The 20,035-nt window shown below is 41.2% G+C and overlaps 1 protein-coding gene and 1 long non-coding RNA gene across 2 annotated transcripts in view; one reads left to right on the top strand and one right to left on the bottom strand.

Annotated features, from left to right (window-relative positions):
- LOC111144852 overlaps nucleotides 1-15,104 on the top strand; it is a 35,919-nt gene extending 20,815 nt beyond the window's left edge. Inside the window, exons 2-3 of the long non-coding RNA XR_002640441.1 lie at nucleotides 11,333-11,424; nucleotides 14,681-15,104. This is a non-coding gene — a long non-coding RNA (uncharacterized LOC111144852). The remainder of the gene's footprint in view (nucleotides 1-11,332; nucleotides 11,425-14,680) is intronic.
- LOC111144843 (zinc finger protein 239) lies at nucleotides 1,250-19,990 on the bottom strand. The gene is given in 8 exon segments (XM_022499381.1): nucleotides 1,250-3,351; nucleotides 3,353-3,397; nucleotides 3,400-3,464; nucleotides 8,111-8,143; nucleotides 12,347-12,479; nucleotides 18,242-18,298; nucleotides 19,068-19,108; nucleotides 19,942-19,990. Coding segments are annotated over 8 exon segments (1,758 nt in total). The 5' UTR covers nucleotides 19,949-19,990; the 3' UTR covers nucleotides 1,250-1,974.
- Between the last annotated feature and the right edge of the window lie 45 nt (nucleotides 19,991-20,035).

Raw genomic sequence — 20,035 nt, 5'->3', positions numbered from 1 at the left:
AAAGGCAGTTTGTGGTTATGTGTAAGAATTTGAAACAGAATGGTCAATATAAGTTATCCAAAAGGTTAAATAATCTCTATCTCTGTCCTGCTCTCAATCTCTGTCCCTCTTTCCTTACTCTTCTCCCACTCTCCTGGGTCGGAAAGACTCTCCATCTTGATTCAGGGGTTCTTACTTTATCAAATTACTGCTCTCTATATATTTTCTTCTTTTCAAGATTTTTAATTCATTTATTTGATCCATGAGGGTAGGAGGAATTGAGAGGCATTACTCTAGAGATGCTGAAACAGAGTAACATCATTTGTGATATGGCCTTAAGGTATCCAATCAACTGAAGGCTATTATGGAATGCTAAAGGGTGGATGCTCAGTCACCGCCCTAATCTTTCTATATAGAATGCTTGCCAGGGATGGAGTCAAGTATTCTGGAATGCTCTCTTAAAGAAAGGCATATGTCTTAATCTCTCTCTTTTATGCCTTAATAGAAATTAGCTGTTCCCCCAAAGTTAATGTATACTTCCCTGTTATCTATGTCCAGTTAATGGCCTCAGGTTAAATTGGTCAAGTTGTATCAGTTACAACCCCACCTTCCCAAGCTAATAAATAAGGCATCCATATTTTCCCTCCATTTTTTTTATATATGGATACTTGTTATTGGTGAAAAACTGGAATATTGAACACCGGGTAGCCTCCTAAGAAATGTCCGAGGAATCATTAACCATCAGTTAGAAAATGAGGGCTGCTATCAGCTCCTCATTGTGTCGCAAATTCCAATTTAGTTACGTACATAATCACTTTTCTACTCTCAACTATTGCTTGGGCTTCTAGTATTAACTTCTAGGGGATGAATGTCTAACGTATTGAGGTGTCCCAGCTTCACACCCCAAGTAAATTATATGTGATACAGTGCATATTTTAAGCCTGATCATCCCAAACATATTCTCCAAATATGTTTTAAAATGTTTTTATATAGCTATTTTTATATAAAGTACTTTCAGCCAAATACAAAAATAATTTTATAAATGAGTTATATGTCTATAGTGAGGCCTCAAGAGGCTGGGAGTGCTGTGAAAACAAGGTTTTGGGGGTACATCAAATATTAAAACAAGAGATAAGGCCAAGGAGAAAAATATTAGAAACTTTCTCTCCTGACTTGTTTTATATAGTGTAAAATGAGTGAAGAAAATAAAGGAAATGAGATACTGAGGAATTAAATGCATTTAAATATATTTCAATTTCATTTGCTATGCTTCAACATGGTGTATGTACCCTACTTGGCTTTAGCTTGGCAGCAGGGGGTCATCTGAAGTGGTGAAATCTGGAAAAACTCCAATAGACCAGCGGCACCCAGGAAAAAGAACTACTTATGTTCCTGAGCAGCTGCCTCGAGGGGAGAAGGGGAGGGGATTCAACATCCTATAGTGTATGGGGTATACCACACAAATAACTCTTCTCCACCTTCTTCTTGTGTGGCCACAGACTGTTGTATATTTTGCAAAAAACACAACAAATTTCATGCCCATAATATCTCCAACCACTCCCTCGACCTAAAATTAGCATGTGCAGTCATAGTTTAGTGAGGGCTAATCAGGGCTGGAAGGAAATATGAAAAACACAAGGCACAAAATTTGAAGAGAAACCAGAGTTTCAATTTCTCAGAGAATATGAACAAAGGGAAACATGTCCTACTTACACAAATAAAAAGTTCTTCCACTTAAAAAAGCTGGGTAGGACATGTGGTTCTGACAACGCTGGTTGAACTGCAAAGTACAGACATTTCATTGTACCCACATGAGGAACCTAAACAGTCAGTTCATTGTATAGTATACCAAAGAGCTTGGTACTTAAATACTTTAAATGAATGATTTTCAGTGAGGGAACAGAAATGAATAACTTTTACTATCTCTCTCCAGAGAATATAAAAGAATGATGTTAAAAATATTTAAGTCTTTACTCTTTGAGCATACTGAAGATCTTATTTAATGGGATCTTTCCTATGAACCCGCTGGTGGATGTGGAGGTTGGAGCTCTGGCTGAAGCCTTTCCCACACTTGCTGCACTCATAGGGCTTCTCTCCAGTATGCACTCTCTGATGGATGAGGAGTTTTGAACTCTGACTAAATCCCTTCCCACATTTGCCACAGTGATAGGGCTTCTCTCCAGTGTGGACTCTGAGATGGATGCGGAGATCAGAGCTCTGGCTGAAGCCCTTCCCACACTCATAGCACTGGAAAGGCTTCTCGCCTGTGTGTATGCAGCGGTGAATGTGAAGGTTTGAACTCTGACTGAAGCCCTTCCCGCACTCCCCACACTTGTAGGGCCTCTCCCCAGTGTGGACTCGCTGGTGGATGTGCAGGTTGGAGCGCTGACTGAAACTCATACCACACTCCCCGCACTCATAGGGCTTCTCTCCAGTGTGCACTCGCTGGTGGATATGCAGTTTGGAGCTCTGACTAAAGCCCTTGCCACACTTGTCACATTTATAAGGCTTCTCGCCTGTATGGACTGCATGATGAATGAGCAGACTCGAACTTCTTGTGAAGCCCTTCCCACACTTGTCACACTTATAGGGTTTCTCATCGGTGTGGACTGCTCGATGGATGAGGAGACTGGAGCTCCTCGTGAAGCCCTTCCCACACAGCTCACATTTGTAGGGCTTTTTCTCTGTGTGGTGCCTTTGATGAAGCAGTAGTTCTGAGTGCTCACTGAAGTCCTTACCACACTGACTACACCTGTGTAATTTCTCTGCAGTGTGGATTTTCTCACATGGATGACCATCTGAGCTGTTGTTACGTCTCTTCCCAATGTTGTAATAGTTACAGGGTTTCTCCTCTGTTTGAGCTCTCTGAAGACTACGACTGACCACTCGTGATTTCCAACCACAAACATCTTTGCAGTTACAGTCAATGAGATCCAAAGACTCTTTCAATCGGCCATTCTGGCAATTTGCCTCACCAGTGACCAATGGTGAGACCAGTTCTGTAACATCAGACATAAGTTTAATTTGAAGGTTCTCTGAACAATGATCCATGGGAGGACTTTCTCCCCGCAAGACTTTTCTCTCAGTGCTTTCTTCAGTTACAAATAGACTTTTGCTTTTCTGAAGATCCTGGGGCTTATTTTTACAGAACGTCACTGAGGAGTCCTGTGTGGTCATTTGGCTTGGGACTTTCAAAGACAAATACTCTTCATTCGCCATGTTTTTGTAATCATTACTTTGAAGAGTTACCACACTGCTCTTGTTTCTGGAAATATAGAAGATGCCTCTCCCTACTTCTGATAAGGGGAAAAAATCTAGTTCAGGATTCCTGCACACTTCTCCTGGAAGATTCAAAATATAATCCCAATAACATTGTTATTGTACTGGCCATATCTTCTAAAATTAGCCAGCAGAAAAGCCACTATGTAATAGATCCCTAAGTCCTTTCTCTTGAAGACTCTCCATAGAATTTTCATTCAAGTCTCCTAGGGAACAAAGAGAATTCAGTGATAAGAACACACACAGAGTAGATTTCAAGATTTTATTTTTTTTTAAAGATTTTCTTTATTTGTCAGAGAGAGAGAGACAGAGAGAGAGAGCGAGCGCAAGCACAAGCAGGGGGAGGGGCAGAGGCAGTGAGAGAAGCAGGCTCCCCACTGAGCAGGGAGCCTGATGCCGGCTGAACTCAATCCCAGGACTCTCGGATCACGACCTGAACTGAAGGCAGATGCTTAACTGACTTAACTGACGCCATCAAGGTGTCCCAGATTAGAACTGGATTGCCTAATGCCTGAAGAGTTAATAACTGGAAAATGTTCAGTCTTGTCCTTATAGTCATGTCCTTTGGGTTAGTGTTAGAAAGAGAAAACTTAGCTGTACAAGACATCTTAGCTTGTACAAGAAACCTCGTCTTGCCTTTTAAGCATAGTCAATAAAAGTGTGTTCCCCTACCAGGCAGAGGCTATGAATTCCACGTCCTTGTCACAAATAACATTTCATTTCACTTCACTATACTTTAATTAAATTTGTATTTAATTAGTAACTCACTTTAATAGGTGCTGGGTATACAAGGAAGAAAAGAGAAATTCTTTTGCTATTCAAGCTAGAGCCTACTGGGAAGAAAAAAAAAAAATCAACAGTGGTAACACTCTAAGTGCAAAAACAGATGCATGCACAACCAGTCATGGGAGCACAGAGTACAGACTCGACCTGAATCTTGGGGAAGATTTCTGGGAGCAAATATAAGGGAGAGAAAAAAAAAGTGAAAATGTAGAGAAAATCTGACATGCCCAGGAAAACTGTATGTAACTTCTTATGGAGGATATAAAACAGGTGATAGTGGTAAGGAATGTGCCCTGGAAAAGAAGACTGGAGCCAGAACAAAGGGCTTTGTGTGTACTACTAAGGATTTAGGGCTACAACTCTCAGGGATTTAAAATTTAAGGACTTCAGTGGGGAGTGAAATGCCTAACTTTGTGATTATAAACACCATCAGAAATAAGCAAGACTTTAGGTAGTGAAACAACTGCTGCAGCAAATCAGAAGCAAAATGATAAGGATGGTTACGGAGAGAAAGGGAGAGATTCATTCTAAATCATGCGATGACTAATTAAACTTGGAAGGAGGCACCGAGCATGATCCTCAAGTTCTTTGCTTGATTGACAGTATGAGAGTATAAATGGTAAGACAGGCCGGAGCTGGGAAGAGGGAACCAATAAACACAAACTTTGACTTGTTTAATTTGTGGCGCTGGTAGAACATTCTTGAACTGTTCAGTAACATGGGTCTAGAACTCAGAGAGAGCTGGGCTAGGAATGCAGATTTTAGACTTACTAGTATGTATGTCAGTCAAAATAATTAGAGTGAATATCTTAATATGACACTGAGATGACAAAAAAGAAGTCCACAATAGTCTTGGAAAAAAAGAAAGTTTGCAATCAGCAGAATAAAAATGTTAAGGAACTCCGAGATGAAGAGTAGGTGGATGACAAATGATGGAGTAACTAGAAAAAAATCCAAATGCACCGCTCAAATCACATACAGAAGGCTTCCAAAAGATTAAGAGATCTTCTCAACAAGTCCTAGAAATGCAAATTCCAAACTCAGAACCAACAACTATAAAAAGAGGTTGATCTTGGAAACAGGTTTATTAATTCACATTAGGCCTTTCTTTCTCTCTCCTTCCCTCCCTCCCTTTCCTTTCTTTTCTGTTCACTCACTCATTCATTCATTCTATTCAAGTATCTCTTGAATACCCGCACCCAATGTAGGACTTAAACTCATGATCCCAAGGTGAAGAGTCACATGCTCCTCCAAATGAGCCACCCAGGCGCCCCTCACGTTAGGCATTTCTAACGGCTTGACTAGTTGTTGCCATTAGCAGCACCACTCCCCTAAATACCTTCCCTGCAAAAAATGAAATCCTGGATGGCTAAGGGTAGTGGCCCACACAAAGCCTCAAGAACAGAATAAACAGCCAGCCAAAGAAAGACTTCTAATGGTATTATTTGGGCTGGAGAGAGTAGCAGAAGTTGAGGTAATACTGAACCTAAACAACGACAGGGTTGATTAAAGTACAAAAAGAAGCAAGTGAATCCACATTTGCCCAGAATAAAAGCTCAAGGTAACCCCTGAAATGGGATTTCTGACAAGGGAGATACCTCAGAGCTAGAGCTTGAGAAGCGTAGGATGTCCCAGGTAACTCACTGGACTGAAAAGGCAACATCAAATAGGTGGTTGTAGAATCACCCTCCGTGTGGATTCTTATGGTCACCTCAAGCCCAATCAGCAGAAGCCTCCTCTGTAAGGACAGCACTCATGCACCAGAGAGGGTCAAGCATCAGCTGAGGAGGTATAGTCCAGTATCATACCATGAACATAAGGCTTTTTTTTTTTTAAAGATTTTTTAAAAAAGATTTTATTTAGGGGCTCCTGGGTGGCTCAGTGAGTTAAAGCCTCTGCCTTCAGCTCAGGTCATGATCCCGGGGTCCTGGGATCGAGCCCCGCATCGGGTTCTCTGCTCAGCAAGGAGCCTGCTTCCTCCTCTCTCTCTCTGTCTGCCTCTCTGCCTACTTGTGATCTCTGTCTGTCAAATAAATAAATAAAATCTTTAACAACAACAACAAAAAAGATTTTATTTATTTATTTGAGAGAGAGAAAGAGAGAAAAAACACAAGTAGGGAGGAGGGGCAGAGGGAGAAGCAGGCTCCACCCGGAGCGGGAAGCCCAAAGCAGAGCCTTGATCCCAGGACCCTGGGACCATGACCTCAGCCAAAGGCAGACACTGAACCCAAGGAGCCACCCAGGTGCCCCTGAACATAAGACTTTTGAAAAGAAATATGAGATCAACATAATAAAGACAACATAAGCAGACCAAAAAAAAGTAGAAAACAAACATAAATGAAGATTGGCTTCAAGAAATAATGAACAGAGGAAACAGAATTTAAACGGTACATAATTAAAATCCCAAAGAAATCTGAAAGGATATCACATTTAGAAAAACAACATAATCTAATAAAATATAAACACATTGCTATAAAAAATAATCAGAATTCTTTTAAATTAACCCAAGGATTGAAAAAGTGACAACTGTAATAACTAAGACCTACCATGCCCATGTGAAGCACTCAGGCTCTAGCTGCATTATCGTGTAAGAGAACTCCTACGACATCCATTCTACCATTTCCATGAGGAAACCCAAGGTTGAAGAAGTTAAGTAACTTGTGTCATAACTACTGTCAGGGAGACTGCTCTTAAGGTCTGCAATCTAGATGGGTCGAGTAGCAAAATTAACACATGGTTAATAAGTTTTAAGACTGAGGGATCCTCCTAGAATGTGGAGTAAAAGGACAGAAAGATGGAAAGATAAAAGTAAAAGCCCATATTGTAGGAGTTCCATGAATACAGTGAAGGCAAAATGAGGGAGAGAAATCATCAAAGCACTAATAGATAAAAATATCTCTTAGAATCCACAATTCATGGCTCACTGAATGCTTTTAGTTGTGTGGGAAACCTCTGGATTTCAAGGAAAGAAACAAATCCCAGAAAATGCTAAAAGCATCCAGACAGAAAAGGCAGGTTGTGTGCAAATAAATGAGAATTATGTTGACACTGAACTAACAACTAGCAATACTGGACACCTAAGGATAACTGAGCAGTATCTTCCAATTACGGAGAAAAAGTGATTGTGAAAAAAATGATACATGATACAAGAAATAGCAGTGAGGGGACGCCTGGGTGGCTCAGTGGGTTAAGCCGCTGCCTTCGGCTGGGGTCATGATCCCAGCGTCCTGGGATCGAGTCCCGCATCGGGCTCCTTGCTCAGCGGGGAGCCTGCTTCTCCCTCTGCCTCTGCCTGCCACTCTATCTGCTTGTGCTCACTCTCGCTCTCTCTCTCTGACAAATAAATAAATAAAATCTTTAAAAAAAAAAAAAAAAAAAAGAAATAGCAGTGAGCAAAGAAGTCAATAAAACAATGAAGTTCAATCAGTTGTTGCTATACAAAACAATAATTAACCAAATTAACCCAAATGTTATACAATAGACTGGGATGAAATCACCCCAAAGTTAAAAAGCAAACATTAGCTTTAGGAAAGGAAAAAAAAAAAAAGGAACTATTATCAATAGTGCAGTACTTGACCCTGCAAGGAACAAGAGTTATGAAGTCAAAGCAATGTAATCATTAATCACTGATGTGACCCTGACATAAAATCTTGGGAGGATGCTGCCTGCCTGTGCTCTCTCTCTCTCTCTCTCTGACAAATAAATAAAATATTGAAAAAAAAAAAATCTTGGGAGGATGGGCATGTTGGGGAAATAATGTAAAGGAGCTAAATCCTCATGTGTGATGTAAGAAAGTCAATACAGAATATAAAATATTGATAAACTGCAAAACAGCAGTATATTATAATAAACTCTAACTATACTGAGATACCATTTTCCACCTGTTACCCAAAACCTGAAGACACAATGCTTGTTAGTGTAAATTTGTATCACCCCCCCCCAAGAAGGACATTTTGAAAATTATCTATCAAAATCATAAATGTATGCACTCAGCATTCCAGCTTGGGGGTTTTATTCTTCAGATTTCCGGGCAAACTTGTGAAATGATACCTGCGCAAGATTTACTCACTGCAGATGGCTTGTGATAGCAAATGACCATAACCTGGAAGAGAGGAGTTAGGGACATGAAGGAAGGCTTACACTGTGCACCTTTTTATTTTTGCAGTATAAGTTTAATAATTTAAAAACATTTAGTACATTTGGGAATGTTCAAAATTTTCATTGTACATTTTTTCCAGCTTTATTTAGGTGTAGCTGACAATAACACTGTGTACTTTATGCTTTTTTTTTTTTTTTAAACCATATGAATGTATTTGTTCCTTTAAAAAAAAAAAAGTAATGGGACACCTGGGTGGCTCAGTTGGTTAAGCATTTGACTTCAGCTTAGGTCATGATCTCAGGGTCCTGGGGTCTGGGCTCTGTGCTCATCCGGGAGTCTGCCTCTGCCCCCGATCCTGTTCTCTCCTCCCATCTAGATCTCAAATAAAATCTTTAAAAAAAAATTAGTAGCTGCGTATTTTCAAGAATTAAAACCAAGTGACTATAAAAAGCCACCCTATGGCATAAGGAGCAGCAGAACAGGGAGAATGGCTTTTATAATAAGACATTTGATAGAATTTGCTTTACCTAGGTGAATGTATTATTTGTTCACAAATTTTAAAAGTAATGGCAAAAAGAAAAAGGAAAAAGAAAAATAGTGCAGTTTGGAACAGTTAAGTCACGTGCTGGGTCAAAGTTATTAAATGGTCAAAGGACACAGCCTCAGCGTTCTTGCTGTACAATACCTGGGAATGACTGCAGAACTGGAAGGTCTATGAAAATCAGTGGGGGAGATATTGTATTAATGGTAGGTTCTATAAATAGTTATGAAACCTTGTGATATTAGTTTTTAAAAATATTTAAAATATTATGAAGAATGAATATTTAATATTAGAAGAAAATGCTGATGTAATGAGAAAAGGGGTCCTTTGATAGGGAGTATTTATGTCATAACAGAGATCTCTCAGACATACTGCATAAGATTGCCAGTTGAAAAATATATGTAGTATAATCTTATAAAATTTTAACACATATATTTGTAATATACACACCTATGTATGGAGTACATAAAAAAGGATACACTAACTATCATTAGTGATATCATTTCATAATAATTCTGTGTTGATTCTTTGAGATTTTTATATCTTACTTGCATTAAAAATGTTGGACAACCACTCAATTTTTTATCAATTAAAAATGAAAACCTAGCACCAAGCTTGAAACTAGAAACACATATCCTACTTCGTTTTTCCTCCATTGCAAAACCACTTTCTACACAGTAGTCCCACTGATACTGGGTAAATTGGATCAGACCACTGTGTTGCCCATGGGCTTCCCACTGAACTTAGCATGAATCCACACGTTTTACCCGTGCCTTCAATGCCACAAATGAGCCAGGCCCTGCCCACCATATCTTCCCCACTCTGTTCTTCTCAGGTGCTCCCTGAATTCTTGCCACACTCCTTCCAGGTCTTGGGTTTTCCCTTGTACTATTCTCTCTGCTTGGAATATCTTACCCTAACCAGTCACCTGTGTCATGCCATGAAGCCATTAGATCTCAGTTGAAATGTCCTGTCAGAGGCTTTCCCTGAAACTTTCAACAATCACTCTTGTCTTGTCCCATGGCTTCATTCTCTAAGGGCACACTATTCTATCCTTCACAGGACTTAGAAATTTATAATAATATATTGTGTTTACTTAATATTTCTTCTTTGCCAAACCCACAGTAGTCAAATTTTAAATCTTGACTATTACTACCCAGCATAGGAAGTATTAAATACACTGCTTTCCCTCCAGAAACTTGGCTAGAAAAAAGGAAAATAAATCAGACTTGTAGATCCAATGGTTAATATAAAAGCATACAAAAAATATCCAATCATGTCTGATGAGACTGTGAGATATAAATCGAAAGCTCTGAGAAGGGAGTCAAATGGAAGTAGTTGTCAAAGGTTTCACACTAGACTTCGAATAACGTCTTAAAGGACCAAATTAATCAGGAAGCAGAGCATGATAATCATCAAAGTCTAGAGAAATCCAGGTAGGGAGTTTTGAGGTTCTAAACCAGCAACTAAGGGTAATTCCAGATTTTTATGCGAAGAGTGACATGATAAATTATATGTTAAGGGAGATAAGCCTACTTGCAACATCCAACTTGAGCCTGAAGAATGATGTCAACAATCTGTCTTATTGTTACCACTGTTAGCATTAAGTGGACCTTTTTAGAGGGCAATCTGTGAGACTTGAATGTTAATAAATTTAAAAGAACTTCAAGTAAAAAAAGAATTGATGAGAGAATTACAGATGCTGGGGATGGCGAGGTATAAACTTTATGGCTTATTTCTAATCTAGGCAGCTGGTAGAATGTTAATACTAAAAAAGTGGGAATATGAGAAGTTAAAAAAGGAAAATAACTTAGAAAATTCTCAATACACTGAATGTGAAGTGACATTGCATATTCAAGTGTAGATAGCCCATAGCCAAGAAAGTACATGGGAAGAGAGTTTCATATGAGGATAGGAAATAAAAGACATTAAGGATCATTGAGGCCATTTTTGCGTGTGCTAGCTCTTCGAGGAAGGCAGACAAGGGTACAGATACAGTGTACATTCTCAACAGGGGCAATATTGACACCAAGGGGGTGATAACAAAAAAGGTTGAGAAACACTGATAAATGGTGATCTAGAGGCAAAGGACCTTTTAAGATTTCAAAGCTGGAGGGAAGACAGAAGCCAGTGAATGTGCAGAGAAAAGTAACAGGAGAAAGGCCAGAGGAAACAAGAAAACAATGACTTCATACATATCAAAAAATTTGAAGGTTAAGGTGAACACTATCAAAGCCATCAGAAGGGGCACCTGAGTGGCTCAGTGGGTTAAAGCCTCTGCCTTCAGCTCGGGTCATGATGCCAGGGTCCTGGGATCAAGCCCCGCGTCGGGCTCTCTGCTCAGCGGGGAGCCTGCTTCCTCCTCTCTCTGCCTGCCTCTGCCTGCTTGTGATTTCTGTCTGTCAAATAAATAAATAAAATCTTAAAAAAAAAAAAAAAGCCATCAGAAGAACTGGTAAGTCTCAAAAAAAAAAAAAAATTAAAAAAGGAAAAGCTCTGAGAGGGACAAAAGTTTAATAGTGACCTCCAGGTAAGCAATTCTGGTACAAAGACAGCACAGGCATTAGGTTTACATAAAGGAAATGGAAACATGGGACTCTGACTACTTACAGGGACCAATTCATTCTGTGGTTGCTTGCTTTACTTCCCAGGTGTAGCTGAAAATAATGGTTTGAGAGCCACGGTTATGAGGACAAAGGCAGGAAAGAGCTCTGAAAGTCACCATCTGTCCATGTGGACAAAGGTAGGAAAAAGCCCTGAAAGCCACCATTACAGGCTACTTCTTTTCAGTGGTTTTTGTACAATGTCCATTTTTACTACAAAATGGCAATTTCACATGGTTTAATCTAGTGTGTATATATGTATCTTACAGTCTAAATGTTTTTGAGAAAAACTGTGTCAATTATACCCATATCATTCTCTATGGTAAGAAATTTTGTCCCATCGCAAATTTTGTCTGATATTCAGAAGGGGAGGTGGATGAATCCCTGAATGGGAAGAAAAGAAGCAATGGAAATTAGATACTGTAGGGTGGGGATATTTAATGAAAATAAAGTCCAAGCCAAGATGGTACACGGCCAATGTGGGGAAAGTGTGGGAAAAGATAAGAATACCAATAAGAAGGTGAAAATGGAAAAGACAACAACTGTCTGAAAAGGAAGAGGGGGAATAAGTGAATAGACAAAGGTATGTCAGTATGTGGAAAGTATTTTTTGGAGGCCCTGGCTTTCTTCACAGACCAGAGAACTTCAGAGAGAACTCAGAATATTTCAAAAGGGACTCCTCTTCCGTGTATTAGTCTGGGCTTGTAATCTGCCACAGTGCCTAGCTGATTTCTTTGGAGTTCATTCTCCCTTATATAATGATCTTCACCCTGCTCTGAGAGATTACATCTGGGAAACAGAGGGATCAGATAACTATGTAGAAAGCAAAATCATTCTCAAGAGATGGTTTTATAATGGACATGGTTTCTAAGACATCTCAGTAAAGCTACATTCTCTGATTTTTAACAAGACAAATTCTTTGGCTGCTTACAATAATCAGAAACATACTTTCTGCCAAAAGGAAACTTTGATTCCTAAACCACAATCCCTGGGGTCCCAACACTATTTAAAATTGAAGAAACAAAGAGTCCAGTGGGCAGGTGTCCAGGCTCTTGTTCTTACCTACGGAGACTGTAGGTAACTGGCTGTAGTTCTCCAGCATCACAGCTCGGTGCAGCTTCCTCTGAGTGGGGTCCTGGCAGCCCCACTCTGCCTCAGTGAAGCCCCCAGAGACATCCTTGAATGTTACTAGTTCCTAAAACATTAAGCACATTCCTCCTCAACTGACAACTGTTTGCACAAATGCCCTGGAAGAAATGTGGGGCTGGTAACACTGGAGAGGGTGAGAAGGGGACAGAAGAAGAGTATAGTTCAGGGAGCTGAGTCATCCAAGTCAAGTTTTGTTAGATCAGCTTTCCTTTCTCAACTACTTTGCTACTCTATCCAAATCCTTCCCCTCCTGCCCACAACTCACTCAAGCTCAAGCTGTCCAGTTACTGAATCTTTTCTTGTCACTGTCATCTCATGGTCATTGCTGAGTTGTCCTTTCCACCCCAGTCCTACCATTCTGACAACCTCAACACTCAAGAGAACAATTTGCTGAATGCTCTAACCTTACATTTCTTAATTTCTTCATAGTGCTAGTCATCTCTGTATCATTTTTTTATACTAAAAAACCATGACCAGGCCCATTTCACTATGTTGACCACTCTGCTTTTGAAATACTAATCTCTTAATAACCTACTCCCTAAAAACATCTTCCTGACCTTTTTGTTCTTCCTCTGCCATCACACCTGGTTTATCAAGATCACACCCTCAACTCTTCTGCTTTTTTTCTTCTCAGCCAAAGTATACTTTTGATCTTAAGTCTTTCTCTGGTCCTATCAAACATATGTTCTTTCTTGTTCTAAACTAAGTACTTGAACATTTCTGGAAAAAAGAAAATAGCACACATACACAAACCATAAGATACTCTCCTTAGGTATTCCCAAATATTTACTTCCAGCCGTGTTTCTCTTCACCTCCAGGTTCCATATCTTTACCCAACATCTGCACTTGAATGTCTAGGAGGCACTTAAAATTTAATAGGCCCCCATGGAACTCTTGCTCCCAATAATCTCCATCAATATCTGCTTTTCCCTAGGGGTTCCCACTTTAGTAAATGATCACACAACGCACCCAACTGCTGAAGCCAGTCTCAGAAGTCATTTTGATTCTCTCCTCTCTTCCTCACATTTTATTATCACCAAGTCCTACCTCTAAAATGTATCAGAATCTACCCACTTCTCTCCACCTTGCACAGGTATGGTTATAAGCCCCAGCCATCATGAAGTTCCAACTGTACCAACTTCCCATTTGTCTCTCTGCTTCCACACTTGCTCCTCAACAGAATGAATTTTCTACATAGTAGCCAGGGTGATCTTTTAAAACATATACCACCTCAGGGATGAAACTCTCCAAAGGCTTTGCAATGGACGTCAAGTAAAATCTAGACCCTTCATCTTGGCCTACAGGGTTTTAAAGACTGGGGTCCTGTCATTTCTCCAATATCAATCTGAATCACTTCTTCCTATCTGTCACACTCAGCCCCAGTGACCTTGCAGGTCCTTGACAACATCAAACCCATCTCAACTTAGGGTCTTTGCACTGGCTGTCCCCTCTGCCCAGAACATTCTTTTCCCACCTCTTCACATGCCTGGTTCCTTATCATTCAGGTTTCAACCAAACTGCAACTCCTTAGAGAAGCATTTCCTTGACTGTCTAATCCACAGTGGAACCCAGAAACCATCACTTCTTGTTTTAATTTCTTTGTACTACTTATATCTTATCCCATTTTCTTATTTATTCATTTGGTTTCTTATTTAACTGTCTCTCCCCACTAAGATATATATTCCTTAAGAACGGGTGGGGGGGGCCGCGCCTGGGTGGCTCAGTGGGTTGAGCCGCTGCCTTTGGCTCAGGTTATGATCTCAGGGTTCTGGGATTGAGTCCCACATCGGGCTCTCTGCTCAGCAGGGAGCCTGCTTCCCTCTCTCTCTCTCTCTGCCTGCCTCTGTCTACTGTGATCTCTCTCTGTCAAATAAATAAATAAAATCTTAAAAAAGAAAAAAAAAGAACAGAGAGAGGTTTGATCCTTATATCCTCAAGGCCTCAAGCAATGCCTGGCATCTGATAGGAATCCAGACGTTTAGTTAACTTCACAGTAACACGGGTTCGTTCCAGTGTTCTCTTGATGGAGCAACACTTCTCAAACTACCTCTGGTGAAGGACCAGTTTATTTTGAAAAGTTTCTAACATGTCACACTTTTGTCAGATATTTTTGCAAAATACAATAAAAAAGAGTTATTAGAAATAAAAATCCAGATGTATAAAATATCAATGCCATTTTTAAAATATTAGATTCAACAGACATAACATTTTTAAACACTTTTAGTTTCTCTCCTTATGTGTTTGCAGACTGGTAACAAGTAGTCTGTGGACTGGCACCAGCCTTCGGGCCACACCCTGAAAAGCAGAATGACAGAATATGACTGAGAACCAAGTGAAGCCAAAGAAGCAGCTCAACTTGGGCCAGGGAAGTACCCGATAACCTTCAAACTCTGACACCTCAGGCCTGGGGGCACTACCCACACGCTTCTCAGGAAACTGAAAAAAACCAGGCTGCTTGCAGGAGTGACCAAACTACCCTACTTATCACCAGCGGAGAAGGTAACGATAAGGGAACGTGGCAGTTTCCTCCCAAGCTCTCCTCTCAAGATCATGGGTTTCCACTGTGTCTGAGGAGAAAGAGATGAGACTGGGCTCAAGAAGCCTGCAAGACCGGTGGCACCCAGATGTTGGCTAAGCATCCAACTCTTGATTTCGGTTCAGGTCATGCTCTCAGCGTCCTGGGATTGAGCCCCGTGTTGGGGGATCCACACTCACTGGGGAGTCTGCTGGAGGACTGTCCTCTTCCTCTGCCCCTACTCGCATATGTGCTCTCTCTCTCCCCTTCTCTAAACTAAATAAATGAATATTAAAAAGAAAATAAAAGAAAAGAGCCTGTAAGTGCCTGTGCAAAGGTGGGACAGAGAAGGTGTAGAAGTGGAGGTTGCTGCCTCAGGGAGCCATACAGACACCCATTAAGACCACAGCACCTAGGGAACATGGAGCTGTAGAATTAGCCCCTCTCAGACTTGCTTCTTAACCTCAGAGAACAAGGCTGCTTTCTGTCCAAGGTTAACCTGTCCCAATGCATTCTAGCTCCAATCCATTTCTTCCTTCTGAATCTAAGTCCATCAGTTATCTTTTTTCCTTTCATTTCTTATCCATTTTCCACTCAGTCATCTGGATGGTCTAAGACTCCTACCAACCTCAATAATACTCAAACCACTTCAGATCTTGTCAACTCATCTCCCAAATTTCTTTCCAAAGTGTTACCTCTTCTTTATTTTCACTGCCACTGTCCTAGGTAAGGCCCTCATCTTACCTAGACCACAATAACTCCTTACCAAGTCTTTAAAATACAAGTTTTGTCATCTTCCAATCCACAGGCTGAAAGAATCATTAATTTTTCAAGATCTCACAGACAAAGTGGTGGGGAGAATTCCATGCCAGGAATGGAAAGGGTAAATATATATATATGTATATGTCTATATAATATATAATTACAAATAAATATAAATATATTTATATTTTCTTTTTGAAAGGATATATTGATGGACTATTAACTCTGCAGTAGATTGAAGGTTCTTGGATAAGAAATGGCAGGACAGGGGGTGCCTGGGTGGCTCAGTGGGTTAAGCCTCTGCCTTCGGTTCAGGTCATGATCTCAGGGTCCTAGGATCGAGACCTGCATGGGGCTCTCTGCTCAGCGGGGAGCCTATTCCCCCCCCTACCTGCCTCTCTGCCTACTTTTGATCTCTCTTTTTCTGTCAAATAAATAAATAAAATCTTTAAGAAAAAAAAAAAAAAGAGGGGTGCCTGGGTGGCTCCAGGCCACCCAGAGGGAGGCCACCCAAGAGGGAGCCTGCTTCCTTCTCTCTCCCTGCCTGCCTCTCTGCCTACTTGTGATCTTGGTCTGTCAAATAAATAAAATCTTAAAAAAAAAAAAAAAATGGTAGGACAGTGGGCCAAATGAAAGGAATCAGCGTGACAAAGGAAAAGGGAAAGAAAATAGTGGTTCTGCTAAAGACAAGCTGGGAATGAAGGAATCTGAATAATTAAGAGGGCCCCCCGCCCCCGACCCTGGCCCCACTATCAGTGGAGCTAATAATTTACACCCAAGGTGGACTCAGTATCCTGAAGGCCAACCAAAGGGGAAGGTCATGGGACTAGCTGTTTCCTGTTGCCACCTGACAAATGTCAAACTCTTTAAAACTACATGTATCATGTGGCTTTCCACTTCTTTTCCAGAGCTCATCTCCCTGGATCCAACAGTTTACTTAGAGGTAGGAAATAGTAATGCTGAAGTCAGGAGATGGACAAGAGCTGTCATCGCACTGGATTACCTGTAGTCAACCAAATGTCATGCTATAATCTAGAATAGCCCTTTACATGCTGCTTCTGCCTTGAGTTGTATTTCTTCCATCCATTTTGCAACTCCTAGTTTTAGGACAATCAACAACTACCTTTCTCAATCATGATCTCTTCCAAGATCTCATAGTATTTTTCACATCTCTCTACCAAAGATATAAAATCTGTCTTCCAAATTGGCTACAAGATTCTCAAGGATAATGGCCATGTTCTGCTAATCTTGAAATCCCCAGCAACTAGCTCAACTGACTAGGAATCTAAATGATATTTATAAATTCATATTCAACTTAAATGAATAATGAAAAGATACAAGTAAAACTGAACTTCAGGATCATCAAGGAAACTCATAATTTTACTGATGAGAAAACCAAGGTTCATGACAGTGAAGTGACCTACTCAAGGTCACAGAAGGAGGGGTTAAATTGGGACTTGTCCCTTTCAGCAGAGTCAAGGACAATGTCTGGTGCATAAGAGAACACTCAATAAGTATTGGCGGAACGAAGTCCTTTCTTTAAATTCAAGTTATTGGGGTGCCTGGGTGGCTCAGTGGGTTAAAGCGTCCGCCTTCGGCTCAGGTCACGATCCCAGGGTCCTGGGATCGAGCCCCGTATGGGGCTCTCTGATCAGCAGGGAGCCTGCTTTCACCTCTCTCTCTGCCTGCTTCTCTGCCTACTTGTGATCTCTGTCAAATAAATTAAAAAATAATAATAATAAAAAAAAATAAATTCAAGTTATTAACATATACCAGAATCCCAAAATTTCACTGTATTAGCAATTCCCAACTTCATGATAAATAATCTTCATCAAGGACCAGGTAGAGGAAAAGGAAGGAAAATATAGAGAGCGCAGGGTCTTATTCACATTAATTTCCCTTGAAGTTCTCAACTCCCTTTCTAGGCATAGAGATGGCATTCTCAGGACCTTGAGGCAGCTTGCTGCCTTCTAAACTGATTTTTATAAGAGCTCATGTTCTCTTCCTATGTATGCAAGAACTGTATTTGCCAAGCAAAAAGATGGTCTTGCTGGTAGTGGTATTAAGAAACAATTATTTCTTCCTTAAAATCCAGCCCGATATTTCACTCAAGTAACTTCTGGTGTATCTTCACTCAAGTAACTTCTGGTGTAATTGATTTGTTTAGTTATGGAGAGGGAATAGCATGGAGATGGAAGACATGGGGTTTCCTTCTGACTCTGCTGCTCGGCAACAAAGGACACTGTGTTTCCCTTCAGCTTTCTCAGAATTAGAGCTCTTCTTGGTAAAATGCCAGCACCAAGGCAGAGAGGGGGCTGGTTGATCCCTTCCATTTCAAACATTCTGTGTCTAAGTGTCAATCTTGAGGTAACTTTCTAGGAATGGTTTTATAGAGACAAATGAGTAATCAGTTTCTTAAAAAGTGCTACTCAGTAATTTAACAATTTATTGTACCAATTAAACATGTAGATATTTTGGTAAAGGGAACAAAGCAATCAGAGCATAAAAGATGAATAACCCATCTTACGTACCTTAATGATGCTCACATCAAGTATGCAGAGAAAAATCTCACAATAAATCCAACAAATCTTTGGATGTCCAAAGGCCAATGGGAGTAAAAAAAAAAAAAAAAGTGAAATTCTCCTTTTAATAGGTTTGGGGTTGGAGGGAGTGCCTATGACTTTTAATTCTTAAAAACACGCACAAATAACTCTGATGAACATCCTGGTTAGAAGCATTTCTGGGAGTGATTTGGTAACTACTGTGCTGGCATTTAACAAATTTTTTAATGTTTAGTAAATGGTTATTGTTAATATGTGTATTTTATTTTTTTCATATATGGAATCTGCTCATGAAGAAAAGCACAATTTATAATTCTATTTGTTTTCCTGAGACCACTGAACACTGGCCAGAGCATGTGATAACTGATTAACTTTCAATATAAGTGAAAAGTCTTGGCAGGAAAAGGGTGACTTTGAGAGAGGACCAGGCAAAGATGCTGTGTGGTCTTTCAATAGAATAGATGAGTGCTCTGGGGAGTGGGCCAAGTTCATGGAGGGAGGGTGGTTCAGTGAAAAATGATGTGTAATTTAAAGTAAGCAGCCACCTGTGCAGGCTCTGGCAACATCATTTGATAGCTACATGTCCTTAGTATATTCATGTCCTAACACCCATATTTATAAAGTGTATGTCTCACAATGAAGTCTGACAATAAAAAGAATGTACAGAACAAACACAGGACCTGGCCCCCCCAGATAGGCACTCAATTAATTCTGATGTTCTTCTTTTGCTCCAAGCAAGAAAGATTATGTTCATTCTCGGAGACAAGGCATTTTCAGAGAAGAAACCCCAACTCACCTGGAACTTGGTCATTTCCTCCTCTCTGGAAGGACAGAGTCCTGGAAAGGTAGAGTTAGAGAAAGAGAGAAAGCCATGAAAATCAGGTCCACCTTGCAGGATACAGACTTGCCAGTCCAGCAAGACTGTAGGAAAAAAGTGCTCCTGCTACTAACCCCTTTTCAGTCAGCCCCTCATCTGCCCTCCCCTGAGACGCCTCCCTCGCCTCTCTCCACAGGGCTTTGAATTAAACAAGCCAAGCCTCCCCAACGAAGCCGCAAGGGTGAATAAATTCCACCGTCCCCAGTCACACTAAGATGTGTCCATTTGCTCAGGGTTTCTGATTTCTGCCCTGAAGTTCGAGAAAGACCAGTAGGGGCTCTTGGCTAGGATGCTTTGCTTCAGAATGGATTTCTGAGGCGCTTTCCCCGACTTGTCTCATTTCTGGGGTCGTAGGACAATGCTGTGGGGACAGAAACCTGGGTCCCTCAAAAAAGCCCCTCTCGGTCGCCTAACGTCCACCGAAAACCGTGGAATAAGGCCAGTCACCCGCACAGAAATGGCCGGTGCGGCCAACTACGGAGATTCCAGGCCGGCCAAAGCCAAAGCTCAACCGGGGGAAAGACTGGCCCCTCGGAGCCGCACCCACTTCAGCGCTGGGGGCCTCAAACTCAGGTGATCACAGCCAGGTCTGACGGACAGGGCGGCGGTCGCGACGCCCGGACACACGTGCGACCCCGGGCCGCACCTCCTCCAGGTCGCGCGCCCTCCCACAGCAACCCAACTAGGCTTCCGGGTGTCAGCGGCCCTGCGCCTCCCCCGAGGCACTCCCATATCCCAACCACCGGACGCCTCGCTGTCCACGGCGCTGGCTGTCCTGTCCTGAGCGTCTCACCTCCCATGTGGAATCCGATACCTGCAAGAGCAAGGACTCCCAACACTGACCCGCGCCCGCGCCCGCGGGCTCGGAACTACAAGTCCCAGAAAGC

Source organism: Enhydra lutris, unplaced genomic scaffold (genome assembly GCF_002288905.1).
Source record: "Enhydra lutris kenyoni isolate GAN:26980312 unplaced genomic scaffold, ASM228890v2 scaffoldscaffold12, whole genome shotgun sequence".
Taxonomy (NCBI): domain Eukaryota; kingdom Metazoa; phylum Chordata; class Mammalia; order Carnivora; family Mustelidae; genus Enhydra; species Enhydra lutris.
Note: the sequence above shows the minus strand (reverse complement) of the source record. Positions and strands in the feature narration are given on the sequence as shown.